Source organism: Phlebotomus papatasi, chromosome 2 (assembly GCF_024763615.1).
Source record: "Phlebotomus papatasi isolate M1 chromosome 2, Ppap_2.1, whole genome shotgun sequence".
In the NCBI taxonomy this organism is placed as follows: Eukaryota; Metazoa; Arthropoda; class Insecta; order Diptera; family Psychodidae; genus Phlebotomus; species Phlebotomus papatasi.
This window is the reverse complement of record NC_077223.1, coordinates 22,508,059-22,531,716: the sequence shown is the minus strand read 5'-3', so window position 1 is coordinate 22,531,716 and position 23,658 is coordinate 22,508,059. Positions and strand designations below refer to the sequence as shown.

General features: G+C 33.8%; 2 protein-coding genes across 3 annotated transcripts; one reads left to right on the top strand and one right to left on the bottom strand.

The window, feature by feature from the left end:
- Positions 1-3,216: 3,216 nt before the first annotated feature.
- On the top strand, positions 3,217-3,889 carry LOC129803076 (cytochrome b-c1 complex subunit 7-like). The gene is made up of 3 exons (XM_055849418.1): positions 3,217-3,351; positions 3,473-3,520; positions 3,580-3,889. The coding sequence occupies exons 1-3, from the start codon at positions 3,312-3,314 to the stop codon at positions 3,825-3,827; spliced, it is 336 nt and encodes a 111-aa protein (XP_055705393.1). The 5' UTR covers positions 3,217-3,311; the 3' UTR covers positions 3,828-3,889.
- On the bottom strand, positions 3,879-22,736 carry LOC129803032 (sorting nexin-17). Of its 2 annotated transcripts, none has more exons than XM_055849346.1 (6): positions 22,268-22,736; positions 14,955-15,147; positions 8,110-8,551; positions 7,772-8,048; positions 4,403-4,690; positions 3,879-4,343 (listed from the first exon to the last, which is right to left on the bottom strand). In XM_055849346.1, the coding sequence occupies exons 1-6, from the start codon at positions 22,328-22,330 to the stop codon at positions 4,188-4,190; spliced, it is 1,419 nt and encodes a 472-aa protein (XP_055705321.1). In that variant the 5' UTR covers positions 22,331-22,736; the 3' UTR covers positions 3,879-4,187. The 2 variants fall into 2 exon arrangements, with proteins under 2 accessions (XP_055705321.1, XP_055705322.1); XM_055849347.1 differs by having other exon boundaries at positions 3,879-4,340.
- Between the last annotated feature and the right edge of the window lie 922 nt (positions 22,737-23,658).

Sequence of the window (23,658 nt, the reverse complement as noted above, 5' to 3'; positions counted from 1 at the left end):
TGATATTTTTAGCGAAAGTGAGAAAATAATTCATTTCAAAATGGAATAATTTTACGTCGTATTCTATAATTCTAATACACTCAGCAAAAAATATATAAAATAAAATTCTTCTTCTTCTTCTTCTTCGCTTTAAAGTTTTAGGCCGGACGTTCTGACAACATCCACACAGCCTATTAAATAAAAATAAATACCAAAAGATTTTACCCTAATTACATCCCTGTCGAAGCGCCATCTCTAACAAATTAGATGTACACAACGGGTACTTGAAAAATAACGAAAATTTTTAAAATAACACTAAAAAAAGAACTCACAGTGCAACTTCCCACCCGGCAAATTCTGCAGAATTCTGCAGAAATTCGTCAGATTTGAATTACTAACTGCCGAAAAATCAGCAGAATTTCTGCAGAATTTTGTTCTAAGGTGGATCCGATCGTTGTATGAAAATTCTGCAGAATTTTCTGCAGAATTTCTATAGAAAATTTTAAAATTATCGGCAGAATTTCTTTAGAGTATTTAGATGATTTCTACATTTCATCTACCCTTTCTAATGTTTCTAAACATTATTTTAACTACATAAAAATATGTATTTCAATTTATTTAAAATTCAATTTTTATTCAACAATTTTACGTGAATACTCTCTTTTTTTACAATATTATTATAATGTTATAATACAATATTATTAAATCAGCCATAATAGAAAATACGAAGGGGAAGGAAATGGTTAGAAAACACGAAAGAAATTCGCGATGCTCACGAAGTCGCACGACTATCCCGAAGCCACACGAAGTATCCGATTGAATGACAAGAAACGTTAAAATTTAAAAAGTGCAGAATTGCAGATCGAAGTTTTGCTGGGTTCTAACTGTGGGGGGGGGTGATCATGATAGAAAAAGAATTTTAGCAAAGAAAATTAATAAAATTATGATTATATTAATATATGCGCAAGAACGTTACTGCGATGCTTTTTTCTAACTCCATTGAATTCGATCAAACTCGGATGCTCATTTTAAGGAAAAGTTGCATAAAAATGAGAAGATATTACTTCAAAAACATTTTTTAAAGTTTTATTCCATCAATTCACTTTGCTGACTTTGATCCTCTTCTTCTGGCGACGTTTTGGAATTTCTCCTGGCCAAAGCATGTTTTAGTGTGTCGAAAATCGGTTGAGTTTCAGGAGGATCGAGAGTCTTACAAGTTGCAGAGAGTTGATTTCCAGAGGTGACTGGATCATTGTCGGTGGCCTGATCGTGCTGGCTATTGATAATGGACTCCTCTTCCGAATGTAGCAGATGGCTTCATGCCTGGCAGTGTCTCCTACAGGAGACATCCGGTATTGGTCATCTGTGGCTCACGATGGCTTCTCCATTGACGATACCATAAGCCAGGGTCAGGAGTTCGATGAATTGCTAAGTATTTCGCCGATTGGCTATGTTGTGGACACCATGACGTGCGATTTGCTCCTCCTGCAGCTTCAGATGTCTGGAGGGAGACAGAACATCACGAACAGAGCTATCAAAGCCCCCTCAGGTTTCCTCGGAGGAATAGGGAGGATGTTTGCTTCAATTATAATGGGGATGCACTGCACAGTCAGGATAAAGATAATGTAAGTACAAATATCCCCCTGTCCAAGAGAATGGATCCTATACAGTAAACACTTTTGGACACTGACCAAAATATTGGAACATCCTTGGAACATTTTTTTTTTAAATCAATTTGTACTTAGAGAAGATATTTGTTTGTTCCAAAAAGTTTTCTTTACAGTTTTGTTATGAAATGCAGTTACAATTTTGTAGAGTTTTTGGAACCGTTTTGATACGGTGGAATATCTACAAATTTGAGTTGATTTCGTTTTATACAAATTTGTTCCTGAAAATTGGAATAGAATTTGTTGTACTCGGCTGTTTTGTTCCCACTGTCAGGAACAAATTGGTACATATTTTTTATAACAATATTATTCCTACATCTGTAACATATTTGTTCCAAAAATTTTCGATGTCCGTGGACGAGGTAATTTTTGGAACCAAATTGTTACTCATATGGGGAATCTTTTTGTTCCCATTGTCGGGAACAAATCCGTGTAAGTGATTTCGTCTTACAGTTAAGGACTATATTTCAGTCGAGATGGATTTCGGTGGCGAAAGTTCATAAGGAACATCAAATAAGAATCAACTTAAGAGTGTTTTATACAGACGCGTGCATGACGAAATCATACGCGAATGCTGGCAGCAAGAGGGGAAGGGAATCTCGAATCAAAAAATTAAAACCATGTAGCACGAAAATTGCCATAGATTTGGCGTCCTCCTCGATTCGGTGACGGGTGACTGAGTGTGAGAGGAGGGATACGCTTTTATACTAGACGAGCTATTTATTGGAACAAATTCATTACTAATATTGGGTATCATTTTGTTCCTCCTAGAAGGTACAAATTTGTTCCAAAAATTTTCGGTTTCTGTGGACGAGCTACATTTTGGAACAAATTCGTTACTAATATTGGGTATCTTTTTGAGTCTCATAAAATGAACAATTATGCCAAAAATTATGATGTCCGTGGACGAGCCAATTTTTGGAACAAATACGTGCCGGAATTTTTTACCGTGTATATTGCAATTCTTCTTGTTTCATTGGTCCTTTGTCATACAACTGATATTTAGATAGAGACTTAGTTTTTGGCTTTGGATCGTCGGGTGTCAGCTGTTGGCTGGGAGAAGAAACACCAATTATCTCCTCTATGCTCTGACTTCTAACTGAGCAGAGGAGATAGTGATATCATCCGCCATTTTAATTTGCAGGTTTTTTCCTTGGCGCATGTCGACGTCAAGAACCGCTATTATATCTTCTCTTCATCAATTTCTCTATTACTAATCTTGGATTTTTCTTCACACTGATCTAATCTGTGCTTATCAAACTCTTCACTGCGTTTATATTTCGACTTTTGGTACTTTGTTTGCGTCGAAATCACCCTTTTGTTCTTAAGTTTCTTATTTTTAGGCTTGTCAAAATCTTTAAATAAATTGATAATTATTTCATCGAATTATATCAAATCTCGAAATATTTTATTGATCACTCGATTTTAGACACTTTTGTATACTGTTTTTCATTGAATTAACGTTTGTTTCACTGTATTAATTTTTTTTCTCACCTGAAATTTTTGGCGTCTGTTCTTTTCAAAAAGACAGAAGGCATTTCCGCTTCTTCTGCCACTGCCATGCCATGCCATCTTACTGGAACTTGCAAGCCAGTCAGCGAGCTGTCTCACTGTCAGTGAAAAAAATTTGCTTTTCTCTGCAATTCCTGGTATTTTTTGCACAAAATGGCCCAATACGTACCACGGGTTGGTCCCAGAGTAGCTTGTAAGTACTCCTTGATATCTATGCTAAAGCTTGGAATGAGATTCAATGAGGAGAATTGAAGATTTCAGTAAATTTACCAAGTATTACATAACATAACCCTACTTTTTTCTTGGAACTTCAGCTGCCCTTGGAAGATGGGCTTACAACTGGTCAGGATTCAATCAATACGGTGAGTTTCTTTGACAGGCTACCAGAATAATTGACTAACAAGCCTTTTGGGGTCTGTAGGACTCTACCGTGATGACATCTTGTATGAGAATGACGATGTCAAGGAGGCTGTTCGTCGCCTTCCCCCAAAACTCTACGATGAACGCAATTACCGCATCATCCGGGCTCTCCAGCTATCAATGTCCAAGACCATCCTGCCAAAGGAGCAGTGGACAAAGTACGAAGAGGACGTCAAGTACCTCCAACCCTATCTAGAGGAGGTGATCCGGGAGAGACAGGAGAAAGAAGCCTGGATGAAGGAGAAGTAAGAAAAAAATAGAATGGAAAATTGATGAAATGATGGAAGGTAAATAAATTAATTAGGTATAAATTGTGATTCTTTTATTTTCCGAGTTTACACTTTTGCATGGTTTTTTCTTCAAAAAGTATTTGGCACAAAACAAAAAAACCATTTTTAAATAGAAATAAAACGATTATACACAGTGACAAAAGTGGCAAGAATATCAAAAAAATATACAACAAAGATTTACATTTATTCCAAAAATAAAAACACTAATTAGAAATTGGGATTATTGTTCGTTCGAAGAGAATGTTACGAGAAGAAAAAGCCTCCTGATAATTCTTGAGCCCGTGGTTTTTTTTCGTGTAGAAAAATTGTCCAAAATAAACTACAAATCGTCATCGCCAATGCCCTCGAATGCTTCATTGTGGACGGATTCTCTGCCACTGCGGAAGAATACCGTCGTTGAGATTTTCTCCCTAATCTTCCGACGCACCGAAGAAGATTCCACTCGCCTTTGATTCGTCATGTCCATTTCATTCTGCTAGAATCAATCAAATTAAATTCCATTTCTCAACCTCTGTCTAAACATCTCGTACTCACCAGACTCGAGATGGTGTCACTAGAGCTTGAATCCGAAATCCTTCCAGAGGATCCGTCTCGCCTTATGTAAGACAGTGGAGCATAGTTGGTTCGATGGACCTGCATATTATTCATGTCAGCACCACTCTTTTGATTCAGCAGCTCATCCACCATGCTCTGCAGACAAACGGACATCAGCATGGCCTGTTCACTGGCCACTGTGATCCACTTGAGGCAGTTCTTCGACATCAGATACTCAAAAGAGAGCTCCCATTTGTGCCTATTGTTCAGAGAGTCACTGGGAATGTCCTGGAACAGAAGAAAATTGCATTTACTCCTACACTGAGAAAAAAAGAGGGTGCGATTAACTTTTTTTCATCATAAGTTTAATACTTTTTAGGTGTAAAAATATATCAACATTTTTTAATGTTAATTTTACACTTTTTTAAGGGTAAAATTGACATGAAAAAGGGTAACTTTAACCCCCAATACACCTAAAAAGGGTAATATTTACACCGATTTCGGATTAATACTACAGGGTAAAATAAATATTTCCGGAGTGTTATTTTAACTTTTTCGGATTTCTCTCAGTGTAACTCAATCCTCGGTGTACTTAATTCCTTCAAAAGTGAAGTAAAATCCTAAAAAAAGGAAAAAATCAACCTATGATTCTTGTTTCTAAAAACACGAGAAACAAAAAGTTTTTCAAGTGTTTCATCATGCGATTCTAGAGAATACATTTCAATAATTAAACTTTCATGTTTCAAGAAACGTTTTGGTCTTTCTAAAATCATTAAAACTAAATGCAAGAAATCCAAGAAACAGATCAATGTTTCTTGAATGTATTTCCATATTTCAAGAAACATTTTCATGTTTCTAGAAATTGTGTTTCATAAATCCTAGATCGTCAGTTAAATCAGCATTTGTCGTAACTTCATTTTTGCGATTTTGAGATATATACATATTTAGAACCGGTGTATTTTTTTATTAAACGCACTTGAGGAAAAAACTTTTATAAACCCAAGAAAAATTATTTTAAAGAAAAATTATCCTAACTGCCGTTAATTAATAAAAATTCATCAGAATTTGTCGTAACTTCCATTTTTGGAGAAATTACGACAAATTTTCATACAAAATTTTCTCTAATCAGCATTTTCCGTAACTTCTTTTCATTTTAATTCAATATTTTGTGAGAAAAAAGTGAGAAAAAATCCCTGCTCATCTGTCATTAATTAAAATAAACGCCGTAAAATATTCAAAATATTGATATTAGACTCCGGTTCATTTGGATATAGTAAGGCTCGGGATACAGTGGGTTGCAGTAGGGACGGATCGAACCCATTTTAGAAAGATCTTGCTCTCAGATACAATATATTACTAAAATTTCATCTATATCGCTTCGATAAATATCGAAAATGCAATCGAGTCAAGACATTTTTGATTATAGCTCAGGTCAGGGAACATCGAGGATGGACTGCGACCCACCGTTGGAAAGGTCTCGACCTCAGCTACAACATAATAAAATTAAAAAAAACATCGTCTAGTTTTCGAAATATTCGAGATCGAATAATCGAAAATCGATTTTTCGATTAATCAGACTTTTGACACAGCTCTTTCCGATATCCTGCTGACGGGGGGACAAAATTACATTTGTGTTTTTTAATCTGGTCAACATTTTTTTCTATTTTGCGCTGTGTGAATTTATTTTCTGTCGAAAAGCAACAGAATTTTCTGTGTGGTGCGCTTATGTTTCATTTTGTACCACAATTAAGTATCAAAGGCTGTGATGAAGTCAAAATAACATTTTAATTCATGTTGGACAAGCTGAGTACTTACTAAAAAAAAGTTCGAATTCATCAACCGTTAGTGTTTGACAGCTGTCAGCCGGATATCGAAGTACCGAATATCGGAGAGCTGTGTATTCAAAAAATCGATTTTCGAACTTTCGATTTCGAATATTTCGAAAACTAGGCTATGCTTTTTCTTTAAATTTTAGTATGTTTTAGCTGAAGTCGAGACCTTTCCAACGGTGGGTCACACTCCTCCCTCGATGTACCCTGACCTGAGCTATGATCAAAAATGTCTTTACCGGACCACATTTTCGGTGTTTATGGGGCGATTTCGATAAAAATTTAGTATATTTATTGACCTGAGATTGAGATCGTTCTAACTAGGCGTCCCATCAGCCTCTAAATCAATCCACTGTACCCCGATCCTTATTATATCCAAACGGATGGGACTCTATCTGTAATGTTTAACCAATCTGATTACAGTATTTGAAATTCAAAAATATGCTTTTTTAATATTTCACTTCCTTTGTAAAATGTGACAAATGTAATTTTACATTTTATGACATTTTTATTATCCAAATCTTTCCCTGATATAAGAAAGTAATATTTAAAGCTATCTATAAGTGCTGTCTGAGCTCCGGTACATTTGGGATTGATTTTAGAAATTGTACGATTGTTTCTAATAATTTTACAGAATCAAATCAAGAAACCTTCTGGATTAATTTTAGAAACTTAAGACTTAATTTTAGAAGCTTTACAGGATTAATTAAATAAACTTTTTCGGTTAGTTTTAGACACAGAACCTTTAAGCTTATATTTTCACAGATCGATTTTAGAAAACGCGCACACCTTAAGCATAAAGAAAAAGGTTAATATTATTTATCAAATCCCAACTGCCTCAGTATGAACGACCTTAGTTGTATGTAAAATAAGACGTATAGACCAATCACAAAACGGTTTAGATTGCGCTAAAAAACACGAACAGCTTAAACATAAAACGGTTTAGATTACGCTTAAAGTCACGCACAGCTTAATCGTAAAACTGTTCAGATGCGCTTAAAATCACGCACAGCTCAATGATAAAACGGTTACTGCGCTTAAAATTACGCAAAGTTCAATCATTAAACGGTTAATACGCTTAAAATCACGCACATCTGAATGATAAAATGGTTAAAATTTCAGCGTATTTTTTCAGTTGTTGAATATCAAAATTTTCTAGATACAGAAATTACGCTTTAGAAATAAAGTAAATAAAATAATGGTTAAACTACATTTCTATTATTTTCCACTAAAAGTCGGCTCTCGGCTTAAGTCGTAAGTGTGTCTAGGGCATTAGATAGGGTAATTGGAAATCATGTCCAATTTTGAACTTTGACATTTCCTAACAATTTCAAATAGCAAAAGGAGAACAAACAACAAATAAGAAGTGCTCTCTAATGTAAAGTCCTGTACTTTTTCGTGGTTTTCTGTTCCTCTTTGATTAACTGAAAGAGTGAGAAAATCTCAAAATTCCAAAATAGACATGATTCCGAATTACCCCATCTTACCCTATTAACTTTGAACATTAATTTTTTTTGAAGTAGTTTTGGCCAATACTTACATTGTGAATGGTCGTAACACGCCAACACCTCATTCGTGTAACCTTAAACCTCGCTTCCTGGACTTTCTTGCCTACAACTGTCCTGGTAGAGAGTTCCTTGTTTCCAATTGTGACACTAGTTTGCGTATTGGCTTCGGGATAGTCCACAATGGCCTTTTGGAACTGAATCACACCATAAGATGGCAGATTCCTCGCCACCTCGAGAAACTCCTTCTTATTCCCGTGCGCTTGGAGATTTGTCAATTGATCCCTAGATTCTTTTGTTGTCAGTATCCACCTGAAAATAAGAAATGAGTATTCTTGTGTTCGAAAAAGGACCAATTTTCTGCTAGCTTTACCCTCTCTCAATGTCACTCAGAGTCTGAATAAACAACAAATTGAGTGCAATGTTATCCCTCATCAGTTCCAAATCATAGCACGGATCCCAGTAATTCTTCCTAATGACAATCTTGCATTCACGCAAGATTCTCTGTGTAATGTAGGGTGCCTCGAAGTCCATCAACTTCCGCGTGAGCGTAACATTACCATCATTTTCCTTGCGCATAAGGAATAGGGCGAAATAGTAGGCAAATTCACGTGGTAGATCGATGTTGTCACAGGCCTTCTCCAGCACCTTAGTTGAGCACTCCGTTGTATAGGCATTCACAGCTATCCGGAAACCATTCATCAGGTACACGTCCAGTGACGTCTCCTTACTTTCCGTGTACGAAGACTCCTGCTGAGCACTCAGCAGAAATGTCCGCAGAAGCTCTGATTTTGAAAGGACGGGATCTTGACCCACTACAAAAAATATTAAGGGCATTTTATCGAATCCATTTGAAATTGGCTTAGCCTTCACAGCACAATGCCGTGCTATCACACTAGGATTTTTTCAATTTGTAAATTCAAATTAATTTTCAGATGAATTGTTCCTATGCGTTATTTTGCATTAAAATTTTTTTGAATTCATAGATTTTCCCTTATTTATTGATATAAACTAATAAATACTTGGCCCTCCAAAACATGTTTAAACATGACAAAACGTAGTTGCTCAATTAAATTTGAATTCAGCAAATTAAAATTTAAAATTGCTCATTAATTTCAATCTTATTGAAACGGTGCTATCACACTAGGATTTTTCACGATTTAATTTTAAATTGAACTCAGCAAATTGAGCATTAAAATTGGGAGAACCACTTGAAATTTCTCATAGTCAGGACACATTTTTGCGAGAAATTTGCTAAATTCAAAAAAGGCCGCGCAGATTGCCAGATTATTAGAAAAATGAGTAAGTCCAGTGATGAGGAAGAAATTTTCCTACTTTATGTAGGATACATGTTCAATAAAAATGTGTCTCAAGGTAAAAGGAAGAGATTGTGGGCCAGAAAATGGATCCAAGAGAGATCTGCTCACGGATTCATTGAAAAAATGTATGATGATATCGCAACAGATAATTTTTTTGGACACAACAATTTTCTTCGTATGGCTAGTGAAGAATTTGAGGAACTATTTCACATAATTGGACTTCATTTGCAGAAAGAAACAACGAAAATGAGGGTGCCTATAGCTCCTAAGTCCAATAAAATTGGAATAATTGAGCAATTTTAACATTTTAATTTGCTGAGTTGAAATTAATTTGAGCAATCACATTTATGCTATTTTAGCATATTTAAACATGTTTTGGTGGGCCAAGTATTAGTTTATATCAATAAATAGGCAAAAATCTATCAATTCAAATGATGTTTAATGCAAAATAACGCATAGGAACAATTTATTTAAAAATTAAATAGAATTTACAAATTAAAAAATCCTAATGTGATAGCACGGTTAAACAAGTAGCCTTTTGAACCAAATTGTTCTTATTAAATTTATTCACTCGTCATTAATTATTTATTGTGGCCAAAAAAAATAAAATAAGTACAGTGATTAGTGATAAACTTGTACGCGAGTGAAGCTTCAGTATCGGGAGTAATTTGCTGAGATCCTGCAAAGCAATTCGAAGGAAATTGTTGTGCCAAGAAATCGCAGTTGAGATGACTTCATACAGATTTTCAACAAGACTGCAATTAGAGTCTCTTCATGAGTCCCTTGCTTATAACCCTTTCTTCAGGCTTTGGGGATTCTTTTGCATAACAGATAAGTGACTTAAAAGACATTTTAAGTACTATCACACATTTTCCAGAGCCGTTCACAATCAAAAATCTCGGGGTACTATTTTAAATTGAGCAAATTTCTTGCAAAATGTGTCCTGGCTGTGAGAATTTTCAAGTAAATTCTAGAAATCTTTTAATGCTCAATTGGCTCAATTGAATTTAAAATTAAATTGTGAAAATCCTAGTGTGGTATAGGACCCGATTACCGTACTATCACACTAGGATTTTTTGAATTTGTAAATTTAATTTAATCTTCAGATGAATTGTTCCTATGCGTTATTGCGTTAGAACATTTGATACTTCTTCACTGTTTTATGGGCAAAAAAAGGAAAAAGAGATCAAGAAATAGAAGAAAAGAAATAGTTTTTTTTCGTGTTTTTTTTTTCTTTTGTACATCTAAAACAAGGAGGAAATCTCAAAATTCCAAATTCGAAATGGTTCCAAATCACCCTATTTTACCCTAAATTATACGAAACGACTTTTAGGGTATAGGATCTAAGTCGCGAGTTCGAGCATTTCGCAGAAACTGAGAAAAAAAGAGGCTGCGATTAACTTTTTTCCTCGTAACTTTAACATTTTTTAGGTGTAAAATATATCAATATTTTTTAATGTTAATTTTACACCTTTTTAATCGTAAAATTAACAGGAAAAAGGGTAACTTTGACCCATAATACACCTAAAAAGCATAATATTTACACCGATTTCGGATCAATAATGCAGGGTAAAATTAACATTTTCGGAATATTATTTTAAACTTTTTCGGATTTCTCTCAGTGAAGTTAAGACGTTCTGCTATTCACCCAGTTCAAATTATCTTCTTTTCATAAAAAGTAGGGGGAAGTGGGGTACTTTTAAATCGGGATTTTTCACCTATTTTTAAATAAAATTGAGCCTTATTATGATAATAATTTAGATGCACAAACAGATTGAGAAGGTAAATTACATTACGATATGGCTCAATTCCATTTTAAAAAAATAGGAGAAAAATCCCAATTTCAAAGATGCCTCACTTCCCTCAAGATCTTAATATCATAAAACATTAAAAAAATTTAAATTATTTTTGATAATCATTAGCAGAAATCCTTTTTTAGGTCATTCAGAAAATAATATTATTATTTTTTGGTAAGAGAATTATCCATTACATAAAATTTTCTTTATCTATTTTTGCTTTTCCCCCATTATGTTATTCTTTGTTTAATCAATACTTTCACATGATTTTTATTTAAGGGTAAAATACTAATTTTATCACCAAATATCGATATGGCATGTCATTTGTAGTTTTTATCACAAAGAGAAAAAGTATTTAGAAATTTGGATTTAAATTTATTCGTTTATGAATGTCATCATATTTTTCTATTTCAAATTTTGCATAAAAAATATTGTTCATTTCTTACCCGACAAATAATTTAGAGTAATTCCGCTTTCTTAAATAACATAGAAAAAAATTACTTGTAGGCGGTTCTCAAAGGCCGCACAGTAAAATATAGACCACGCCCTTTTAAGTTACTTCCTGTGCTAATTTAAATAAATATTTAAATTTTTATGTAGTATTTCTTTAAACTGTATCCGGTGTTTAGTTTTTTCAGCAATCTTACATGATTGTGGACAAAAAATGTGAGTTTTGGTTGGAAGCACATTAAAAGTGGGCGTGGCATTATCCAATTTTCACTAGGTTATTATTTTTCAACAATCTTAAATGACATTGTATAGTATTTTCTTTTGAAATCCATGTGATGCAAATATATCACTGCAAATTTTTCGTAAGATGAATCTTTCGGCTCTTCCCACCAATAAATTAGTCAAGGTGACTATATATAGTTCATAAACATGGTACTGACCGTAACCCATGCCATGGTTGTCTAAACTGCAGCATTATAGTAGGTGTGATTTATGATTAAGAAAGTAGCACAGCTAAATGTCACGTAATTGATTGATGTTTAAATATTTTTGGCATAAAGTTTGCATGCAAGGGTAAAATAGTCTAATTCAGAATCACTTCTAAATGGAAGCTTTTAATATTAAAACTTATAGGGTTGAATCACCACTTCTGGCCAGTGTTCCACTTTTCGCCACTTATATTCAAATCGCTATTTTTCGCGATTTATGAAATAAATGAGCTACAAAGTTATTTGTATTTTTACTGCTGCTACGTATAGAGTCGAAAAATAATAGTTATTCGTTTGGATTTACGATTTTGAGCATTTCTTACAGTAATATTTTAAGCAAGTGCATCGAATCCAATATTTCTTACCAAATTAGTAAGTATCATCAAATTTTCATCAAGCAAAATATACCTTTCTGGATAAATAATTTGTCTATTGAATATTTAATTACACTTGTGGAATACATACAATTTGTAGTTAGTTAAGTAATATTTCATTTTATATTATTTTTATATAAAAAATGAGGCATGGTGAAAAGTGGTAATATTCTGGAATTGATTTTACCACCTGTCGCCATCTCTTTTCAATAGGCGACGCTAACTTCACTTCGTAGATTCTCAGTTGTCAAGTCTTTATTGTTTACTTTCTGAAATAGGGGTCAATTCAGAGATTTTGCTGTTTGTTTGGCTGATTAATAAAAAAAATGTGCGTAGCTATTCACAGGTTATGAGCTCTCTCCAAAAAAGCTCCCAATGCGTACTGATTATTCCAAATCAGTGTGGAGAGTTTGCAGTTTCGCGGGAATTCAAAATTTCTCAAAGGGGTCTGTCATTTTCGTAAAATTTATGGAATAATGAACTAAAATTTCGCAATTTTATACCATTATATTAATCAATTTCTTTATCATTCGACATTTTATGCTCGATACAGAATATGTAGTGTGAAAATCTTCATTTATCTGCATCGTAAACCTTTAATATACAAGGTCTCTGAAAGTTAAATATTGTATAACCCCTCACTTTGACAACAATTATTCACATCGATGTTAGAGCAAGGCAAGAGCAAGTCTTGGACAGAGAGGAGGCTTCTGGAAGACGAATTGCTGCTCCCGAAAACTCTTTGTTCGTGTTCTTATAATCGGCTTCAAAATCTAAAACCATCACGAGAAACCCCGACAGGATTTCATATTCTTCAAGTTGGAACAACATCCGAGACATGCGAGCTAGAAAAAAATTCCGAATGGAAAAATTTTAACAGACTAGAGTCCAAGAAATCAATCACAACCTGGAAGAAAAGCTTTCATGATTTGGAATACAGAAGGCAAAAACATAAATAAGGAATTTTATGATAATTTCTTTCAGTATTCGAAAATATTAATATTGAGTTCTTCACAGTGGCTTTGTAGATTGCCACAAAATACTGTTTTAAGAATAAAAGAAATGACAGAAAACTAGAAATAACAAAAATACAAGCACTTATTTACATAATTTTTCAAGAAACTCGCGTGGAAAATATGATACAGGTCATGATTATACATTTTCATAAATGTCAAATTAACTTAACTCTTTCCGGACCGCAGCATATGCTGCAAGCCAATTTCACCATTTTTTAATCAAAAATATCTAAGCTCTGGAATTAATTGAGGTCCTACAAAAAATATCTTACATTTGGACATCCTTATAGTTTATAATCATCCACAAGAATCGGGTTTTTATCAGTTCTGAATAATTAAAAAAACATTGTTTTTCATAAAATATTCATATGCTTCTTTGGGTACTCAGAGTCCCAAAAGAGACGAAAGAGTTAAATCAGTTTATCGGCCACCGCGAGAGGTGGTCGAGAATAAATCAGCGGCTAATCAAAATTTGCTAATTACACTGATGTGTCTGAATACGAAAACAGCTTAGGAGCTTTTTGGAGACTTTTTAATCAGCTAAATCTGTAATCAGTAATCAGCTGGGATGTCTGAATTGGAATTCAGATTTATAAATATGTAATCAGTAATCAGCTGAATCCCTGAATTGACCTCATAGACCTATAATTTGATTTCTCAAACAAAAGTGAAAAAAAATCATCTACAGTGCGTAATAAGGTGATCATTACGAAAAAGAAATGCTGGATGTATTCTTTTCATAAAATAGCCAAAAATAATCGAGTTTGGACCTTTCAAGTGGGTGGCGAGAAGTGGTTACAAAACTGGCGAAAAGTGGTTAAAAGTGGCGACCAAGTGGATATTCTTGCATTGTTAATAAAAATCAGTTTTTTAAGTAGTCCAGCGTTAAATTGTAGAACTATTGTTTTCACGAATCTAGAGCCAATATATCTAAGTAACTTTGTGTAAAATTTGAGTCATAATAAAATTAATTCCTGTTTTTTTCTAAACATGGCGATAAGTGGTTACTCCGCCCTAATTATTGGTTTTTAGTTTATCTGAAGCGGAAAGACTTAAGCTTGAGAAAAATTTGTGGAGGAAGACTTTCAAGCTTCGCACATACTCTGGCTTCGAACACTTCATATTTTTTTCATGTTTCTTTAATGAATTTTGACCTACTTTTTTCGGAAAATGTGTATCTAAAGACTAGCTATTAAAATATATTGTCATATGGTAAGATTCATTAAAGAAAAAGGGAAAAAATATTAAGTATTAGAAGCCAGAATATGTGCGAAGCCTGAAATCTTTCCCCTATTTCCATTTAGATCAAGCTCCGGAAAAGGGGTCTCTCGACATTTCATTTTTCCATACGTTTTTGCATTGAGGCACTGAAGACTATTGGCAAGTTTTTTCCTAAAGAGAATTGACTTATTTGTTTAATATATTTCGAAATCATGCATTAAAAGTTATCTAAAAATACATATTTCGTAATGCTCGCCGAAATAATACAAGAACTACGAAGAAATTTATTTAAGTCGCGGTGCAATATCTACAAAATTTTTACAAGGAAAAGTGAAAAATATCTTCACTTTTTATTAGGCTTGATGGGCCCCTATCTGGAATAAGCTATTCTCCTGTATAGGTTTACTATATCCAAATGTAAAATATTTAGCTGCTTCTCGATAAAAGCGTCATCATAATTCTTAAAAGGTCCAATTCCAGTGACCCAAATTAACAAGAAATCGCTTTTGGAATTCAATGGTAATCCTAGGGAAAATGAATAAATTTTTACTTACCCAACTGAATATATCGTTCAAGACTGGCTCGACGTTCCTCCAGTTGCGAAGGTGTGAGTGGGAAGAATTTTTTTGGCGGGAACGACGGAAGCACCAGGGTGGGCAGAGAGCGTTTCAGCTGCTCATGGAGACTGTGCAACTGCTTGTACCGTAGGCAACAATGGAAGGTGCCATTAATGTGAATGTTGAAGCCCTAACAGGGGAAAAAACAAACAATTTATTTGTCCAATTTATCACTCAAAAAAGCTCCATCTTATTTCTCTAAAACTATTCTTCAATTTACACCCAGATCGCGTGTCATCAATTAGCTTTTAAGCAAAATTTCCCTCAGCTCAATTGCTGCTTAAACTTTGAATCACAAACAAATTTTCCTTCATAGCCAATGTGAGAGAGAGAGAATTGTACGGGAATACATTGCCTCTGGAATTGGTCTGGAGAGCACAGACAGACACGTTGGGAGGAAATATATATCTGTGACGATGGGAGCATGTAATTCCATACGTAATTGAATAATTTAATCAGCATAGAATGCAGTGAGAAGCCCTCAAAGTTTAATTTGAAATATTGTGATTAAATAATGGAGAACACATACGAATACCCCCCCCCCTCTGTCTTCACATTGCTGAATAATCTCATATTATATTGCTTAAAATAAACAAAAAAGCAGCTTTAACATCAAAATATTAAATTTATCATGTGAGTTCAGAGGTTAGACATACTCTTTCGCATCTCCTGAAATTTACTGCCACTATCTCCCTTATCTCAACAAGAATTTCACAGTCAATTTTTCCACACAAATACACATTTATAACATCTTCCAATCCATCATTACACACATTAGTTCTTCCCGACGAATAACCCTAATAAAAACACAATAGAACTTTTCTAAATTGCGCATTTGATTGCTCATATTCTTTATATGAAGAACATCTCATGACGTCTCTCATTCCAAGTTAAATTTCAACGAGGAGCAGCAGGAAGGAAGATATAGAGCAAAATTTATAATACTGTAATGTATAAAATGCATCTTGTGATATTTTTGCTCTACATCCTCTCACTCACAGTACTTGATTCTCTTCATGAATAATTCCTGGTATATTGAGCCACTTATGCTTTCATTTCCACCAGTCAAAGAAGCCAATGCTCTACTTCGCAGTCGATTTAACAACGGAAAACTCCGTGATTTCTTCCACTTCTATTTTTTTTTGATATTTGAAGCCAAAAAGCTAAAAGTCTGTTAAACAAATAATCAGGAAATAATAAAGGAAGCTATATAAAACTGTATATTTAGTGAAGAAAACATGTTAGAGATTTAACAAAGGTCAATGATCAGATTTTATATTATTACCTTCTTCAAGACCTAATCAATTTAATAAGAGTAGTGTCATAAAGTTAATATGAAAGAAAGGTCCTTTCTTTAGCTAATACAAATTTATAAAATTGAGAATATCTATATGATTTTCTCGGATTGTGAAGAAGATACAAAAATAAAAAAATAAAAATCATAAAATCATAGGGGAGACTGGGGCAAAAAGTCAAAAAACGGATATTTTATTTTTTACGAGCTACTCGAGCGCTTCAAAAATTTACTGCTCTACAATTTTGTGAAAGTAATTTTCCTCTATTTTGTAAGGAAATACATTTATTGAGTCGTTTTCTAAAAGGTAATTTTGTGACCATTCTCAAAAATGCTGGGGCAAATAGTACCAGACATTGGGTATTATCATATTTTGATTCGCTTCATTACAGGCTTCCGTAAATTTGAAAAAATACCTAGAGGACATACTTTCATAGAAAATTTATTCATCTACATCTTTGTAAAAGACCGTTTTCTCTGCGAGAAAAGTGAGAAAACGAGAAAAGCGCTTTTCAAGCTATTTTAGAAAAAAACACACAAAAGACTGCAAATCGTTTTACCAATGCAAACAACAAGCGGCGAGACATGATAATGACGTTTCTTTTCGCCGTGAGACATCAGAAATTGCTTCGCTTTTTTGTTACTTTTTGTTCTATAGTCATTCGAGGAGAGATGGAACACTTTTTTTTATATTCAATATTGCAGATACGTTTTGAATGCGAAACAAAGACGAATCTCACTGGATTATCATTTGAAGACTCTAAATTTGAGATATCAATATTAGAAAAGCCTAGATGAAAATAGTAACTTCGAAAAATAGGATTTAAAAAAAGTTGCATTTTAAGGCACTCAAAAAAGTGCGCGTGAGATGGAAGATCCCTAATTTTAGCAAAATAATTATAGTTTATTTTATTAATTTAGAATAAGAGGGAAGTGATTTTAGACATGAACACTATTTCATTGAATTTATTGGAGTTTATTTTATTTTTTCAGTATAAATGATTTATTTTGTGGAATATGTGGCTTATATACTTCGATGGCAATTTTGTTGAGTGTATCAAGTCAGTCTTACCAGAAATTTAGGGAAAATAATTTCTAAGATTTACTTGAAAAGATTTTGAAGAACATTGACCAAAATTCACACCGGAAGTGTTGCTAAAACTATTAAGTTCTATCTCTCCTCAACCCCCAAGTACACGTATTCTTATGGCGAAATAAAAATTTTTGGCCAGTTTTTCAGACATCCAAAAAATTCAATTTCAATTTTCTCGTACAATTTTAAAGGTAGCTGTAACTTGGGGTTTTTCATTAGAATGTTGAAGGGCACAAATAGACCAAATGAGGTGGAGATCGTGCATAGGGTGCAGGCAGGAAGCGAAGTGGTCCATCTCTCCCACTGTTCCAACTCTCCTCGAATGACTATATACCTTTTGTTACTTTTTACCCCAAGTGGCCATTTTTAATAAAAGGATTTTTGGAGAAAAGAACTTTTGTGAAATTCTAAAATAGATAGCGGATTCGTATTCAGAAAATCCAAATTATTTAGAAAATATTCACCAGTGCACCAATTTTGGAAAATAAGTAGGTAATAATTGTTATCTTCTGCAAGGAAAATATTTCAAAAATAGGACTAAAAATTTCGATATTTTTTATTTTCTAAATTCCTAGTTCAAATTCTAAGAAACTTACGACATTGAAGGAGGTCTATGGAGGCTATCTATAGAAAAAAATTTGAGCCGCTATCCTTTTTACCTTGGAAGATATTGAATTTTGAATTTTTCGATTTGTGACTTTTTGCCCCAGTCTCCCCTACTGATTACATTGTAATACTAAATAAAGTGTCTCAATACGATTAAATAAGTAATAAATCAAAATGAAAATGATAAACCTTTTCGTGAGTCATAACGATTCCAAACAAAACAAAATGTAGCATGAGTATACACAGTATCATTGTTATCTGTAGTGTTATTATCAAAAATCTTAGAAAGTTAATGCCAGAGAAACTAATCAAAATATACGCAAGAAATTGTAAATGAACCACGCACATTTTTATGGCATTATAATTAAGAAAATGGAACGAATTTAGATATCTCATCTTTGCTTTATTTCAATTACAAATTAAGAAAAAATAACCGTATAGTTAGACGGTGAAAAGTGAAGAAAAGGCAGTGAATGAGAGGCTTGTGGAGGTGAAAATTGTGTATGGCACCGCGAAAGAGACCGTGCGAGAGTTCATTGGCACTTTTATCTCTTTTATCAAAGAGCAAGAGAGTCCCCCATTTTCCCTTTTATTACAAACTGATTCATAAGAGAGAGAGCAAAAGAGTTGAGACACTTTTTACTTCAGACACTTCAGGCATTCTCATCAAAATTTTCTGGCAGATTGATTCGCCTGATTTGCATTTAATTGGCATAAAAGAAAAGTACCATATCGATGATCGTATTGCAAATTTGCACATATGTTTGCCTTGGCTTTTGCGTAGGCGGGTGTGGAAATATTTTAAGCAGAGAATTGTGTAAAGACGATAAAGACTGCAAAGGCATGTGAATACTTTACCACAATTTAAACAAACATCCAAGTATTTTGTCTATAAACTTTCCCAATTGTAGCTTTTTGTAACTAAACAAACATGTGATGTTTTTATCAGGAAATTTTCGATAATCAATTTCAAGTGAAAATAAAACAATTGTTTTTTTTTTAATTAGGAAAAGAACAATTAACTTTCTTATCGTCTTTTTATGAAGATATATACCTTAGAAACATTATATTTTGCTACAATAAATTGAATTTCGTATTATAGATTTCATCAAAATTTTTACCTGTTTTTATTCGCAATTTCTCCAATTTCTCTATTCAAATTAGTAAAATAATAAAGGGTTATAGAAATCCCTTTATTATTTTCATTCAACCAATTTGACTTATTTAAAATTTTCCTGTCTCATTGTAAACTTTTCCAATAATTCAAAATTGTTTACCGAAATAATTTAATTATTACTTTTGAATCTTAATTATAAAATAATTATAAATTTACCCAAAGTTACTTAGGCGCATTAACTCTAGTTTTTTCACACCAATACAGTAGACTCTCTCTCAATTGGACATTTGGGGCGAAATGTCATCCGGTTTATCGATAGATTTGGGCGTCAAAACCTTTGTAAATTCCACAAAAATCGCTCAATTATAAAGAATCACGATAAAATAGGAAGAACTACAGCGAATTTGAGCAAATTACCTTCATAATTAAACGTGAAAATTGCCAACAAAATTTTTCGCCCGATTAAAAATTTCACCGAATGAGCGAAAGTCTATTGTAGTTCTCAAATTCAACGCTGAACTATTTAAAATAATTTGATTTTTATTAACAATTACGCAAAAGTAACCACTTTACGCCACCTTTGTAACCACTTATCGCCACTTTACTTGAATTCATGCAAACGTGATTATTTTGAAGAATATTATTTAAAAAAATACATTCAGCGCTACATTTTCCAGTTGATCACGTTTTATTGCTCACGGTATAATATTATCCAGCAATGCAGATCTGATAGCTGTGAACCTATGAAGTTAAGTTATCGCCTATTTAAAGGCAATCGGGAACTCAGTGGCGCAATAGGCAAGACCGCTGGTCTTGGGCGGACGAGATCTCTAATTCGACTCTCAAAGTTGTGAGTTCGAATCCCGCCCGGTGCAAGCAAATGAATGTCAGAAAAATACATTTTCACTGTGATAAAACGTAATGTAATGCACCGGCTCTGTCCACAAAAACTCTGGGAGCATGATAAAAATGAAAATAACTAACATGTATGGTATATGAAAGTATACACTTTCATGTAAGGAATAAGTAAGTCAAAGTGTAAGGCTTCCTTTTAATGAACATGCAAACGATACAAAGGCTTTACTATGTATTGCTTTCGTAATATTAACAAGTAAGGTATTTGACAGGGTACACCATCATGTAAGGCTTAAGTAAAGTAAAGTAAGGTGTAAAGCTTTCTTTTAATCAACAGGTAAACTATCCTAAAGCTTTACCATGTTTTGCTTTCATAAAACATAGAAATAAGGTATATGAAAGTTTATACTGTCATATAAGGCATAAATACAACATGGTGTAAGTTTTTCCCTTCTTCGAAAATAAATCATAATGAAAGTTTTACTATGTATTGTTTGCATATTAATCATCATATAAGTTTTATGAAGGATACGTTATCATGTAAGACATAAGTATGCCTTACGAATGGCTTACTGGAAATTTTTACTTTAAGGATATAATTCTTGCGAGCTACACCAGAGTCCAGCTACAAAGTTTCAGGTGAAATATTTTATTTCTATTCATCAGTGGGGTTTAGTTTTTAGCTAAAACCTGCTATTATGATGAATCCCAGTGGTCAATCCACAACTGTCTTTGTCATGCCTGACAAATGGTATGGCATAGTCCACACTAATTTGTAGTGTATTTGTAAGGTATGCTAACGGATGACATTTAGACTGACAAGTAGGCTGTCTAGTCGGGTATGACATTGACATTTTGACATCCCCATGCGTTCTGAGAGCTTAAAATGTATATCAATATTTCCGTTGTTTATTTATAGACTACAATAGAATGCATATTGGATAGTTATACATATACTTTACATGTATGCTTTTCTGAGGGCGAACAACTCAAAGGTTTATGTATAAATTTCCCATAAGAGACAGTGATAGTTAAGCGTTCATGTCATGCTTCAGTCAAGCATACTGTAATGTGTGGATTGACCACTGGGGTGATTATGAATATGATTCATGTGATCATGTTCTGGAGTGACTTCTCTAATGAGAGTCACTTCAAGTTTTGATACGAATGCTTTTCATGAAAAGCGTTCATCGGCCTTACATTTAAGGCTTACATAGGTGACAAGAAAGTAGTTATACAATGTTAATCGTCCATAAGAGTTAGTTTAACGTATGGCTTACAGGATGGTCCTTTTTAAGGCTTACCTAGAGCATTTTTTGCCTTCTGGGATGCTTTACATGAATGCATTTCTTATGATTTACATGTATTACTATAGTTTTACAGGATTTGCTTACAAATGCTTTACATGTGTATTTATGTAAGGCATCCTTAGAAGCCATAAAAAAGCATCAATACCTTTCCTGTGCCTTACAAGTAAGGCTTACGTAGGTGGTTATACCGTTATAAAAGTGTGGTTATACCGTGTTAAACCTCCGATAAGCGATAGTGATTAGTAAGGCTTACATGCACTAACATGTAAAACTTATGTAAGGCATCTTTTCGCTGCTGGGTCGCATTTTGATTAATTTTGTCATATGAAATTGTCATAGTGTTGCAGAATTTCCCTCCAGCATCTCATGAATTTAAAATTTGATCCTTTTTAGCTGGGATTTTCTACCTCTTTCAATTTGTCAAGAGGTTATCTCGACTATTTATGAAAATTCTTCTAAATATTCGGTGCAAAATTTTTGACACAGTAAAATAATTAATTTTTGAAATCATTATAAATTTTTTCAGCCTAAAATATTATTAAATTACTTGAACATATTTGTAAAAAAGGAAATAAGGTCAATTTATCAAATTTTTCTACAAGTAGCGAATAGTCCAAGAGAATAGTGATAGTGGTTAATCCACCGTAGAAGCCTCAAACTCCGTCTAATATTAATACAAATATTTAATTAAAGTCCACTGCTTTGAAAACATACAATTTCCCCAAAAAAGAAAGTTTTTATGAGAAATATTAGGCTCTACTAAATTATGATTTCGAGTTTTAATTAATTGTCTACAATATTAAGTCGACAATTAAACACGGTAATCAATGGCTCCAACCGAAGAATAAAGCGAAAGTGAATAGAATTGGGCCGAGGGAAAGAACCCTAATTTCTCAAGGATATCGTTCAATTTGAAGAGTCTGGGCAGCGGATTCAGGTACTTCTGGGAAAGCATATGGAGAGAAAAGTACTCACCGTGAAGGATGATCCTGAATTCTCATTGACAAAATCCTGAGTATCTGGGATTGAGAAATGCATTTCTCTGTAGTTGATATGTCCTTAACGGTGAAAAATACGCCTTGATGGGATGCTGTTGGGTGTCCTGGTCAATTGTCGGAGTGGAAAATCACATCAATTACCTTTCCTCCCGCTTCCATTATCTATTACTTCTTTTTTTTCTTCTGCCTTTGGCAAGACCACTTGAGACACTTCACCACAAACACCTTCTGGACAGACAAAAACGGCACTTTTAGACGTGATTCTGATGGCTAATCACAAACATTCCGGAGTCTTTGCGTCGCGGAGCTCTTCAAACGACAACACGACGTCGATTGAATGAAGTCTCGAGCCACAGTAATTAATTTTATTAAATTATTGTGGAGTATCGCACTCACAGCAACTTTTCTTCTTCATTGATCTCACTGAACTGACTATAAGTGACAGCTTTACCAAATTCAAATTGACCGTTGCTACACTTGCAATTGCAACACGGTTCTAAAAGTCAGACAGAACTATATTCCTTCACTTTTAAAACAAAATCAAATACTCCTCAAGCGCAAAATAAGGTAAGAAAAAATAATAAGCAATTAATCCGCGTTCAGTAAACCTATAAATCATACTTATCTTTTCGCCTTCGATTTTTTCAGTGGAGGATTCATAAAAATATCGAACGACAGCGCCGTCTAGTGGAGATATTTCAGTAAGCCCGCGTTATTCAAAAAACCGCCATTCCAACATTTCTTATTTCTTCTAGCTAAAGCTGTCTACACACTAGGCAAATTATTGCAATAATAACATTTCAAGTGACATTGAAATAAAACTTCAATATTGAAGCGAATATTGAACCCAATATTTCAATATTTGCCTACACATTGAACAAATTAACTACTAAAAAACTTCAATATTACAACTTATTAAAATACCATTCTAGTCAGAGATCCAGTTCCTTTCAAACATCGAAAACACCTCTTGGAATTAGCATCATGTTTATGAACAGGAAGACATCTCAGAAATCATGGACAGCACTAGAGATTCTGCTGTATATCCTGCTCAATTCTTCCCAGAAACCCATCTTTGTCAGGACTTCTCCCCTAGTTCTTCCAGAAAATCTCAGACCTTCTCTTTTGTCAAGTACGCTTGGAATAATCATGTTGGTCAGAGGATTTCTCCCGATTTCTCCAGAAAGTCACAAATTTTCTTTTATATTTAGTCAACAAGACACAAAATACCCAAGATGGTCAGAAAATTTCTCCTGGTTCCTCCAGGAAATCACAGATCTTCTGGGATTTTCTTCTGTATTTTGTCAACAACACCCAAAATACCCAAGTTGGCCAGAAGATTTCTCCTGGGTCCTCCAGGAAATCACA

What these genes read in the sequence shown, in the direction of transcription:
- LOC129803032 (XM_055849346.1), bottom strand. Translation starts at nt 22,330, where the DNA reads ATGCATTTCTCAATCCCAGATACTCAGGATTTTGTCAATGAGAATTCA. An exon ending in ATTCAGGATCATCCTTCACG is followed by an intron (nt 15,148 to 22,267) that starts GTGAGTACTTTT and finishes TTCCCCTGTTAG; the next exon opens with GGCTTCAACATTCACATTAA. An exon ending in TGAACGATATATTCAGTTGG is followed by an intron (nt 8,552 to 14,954) that starts GTAAGTAAAAAT and finishes TATTTTTTGTAG; the next exon opens with TGGGTCAAGATCCCGTCCTT.
- LOC129803076 (XM_055849418.1), top strand. Translation starts at nt 3,312, where the DNA reads ATGGCCCAATACGTACCACGGGTTGGTCCCAGAGTAGCTT. An exon ending in GGTTGGTCCCAGAGTAGCTT is followed by an intron (nt 3,352 to 3,472) that starts GTAAGTACTCCT and finishes TTGGAACTTCAG; the next exon opens with CTGCCCTTGGAAGATGGGCT. An exon ending in GTCAGGATTCAATCAATACG is followed by an intron (nt 3,521 to 3,579) that starts GTGAGTTTCTTT and finishes TGGGGTCTGTAG; the next exon opens with GACTCTACCGTGATGACATC.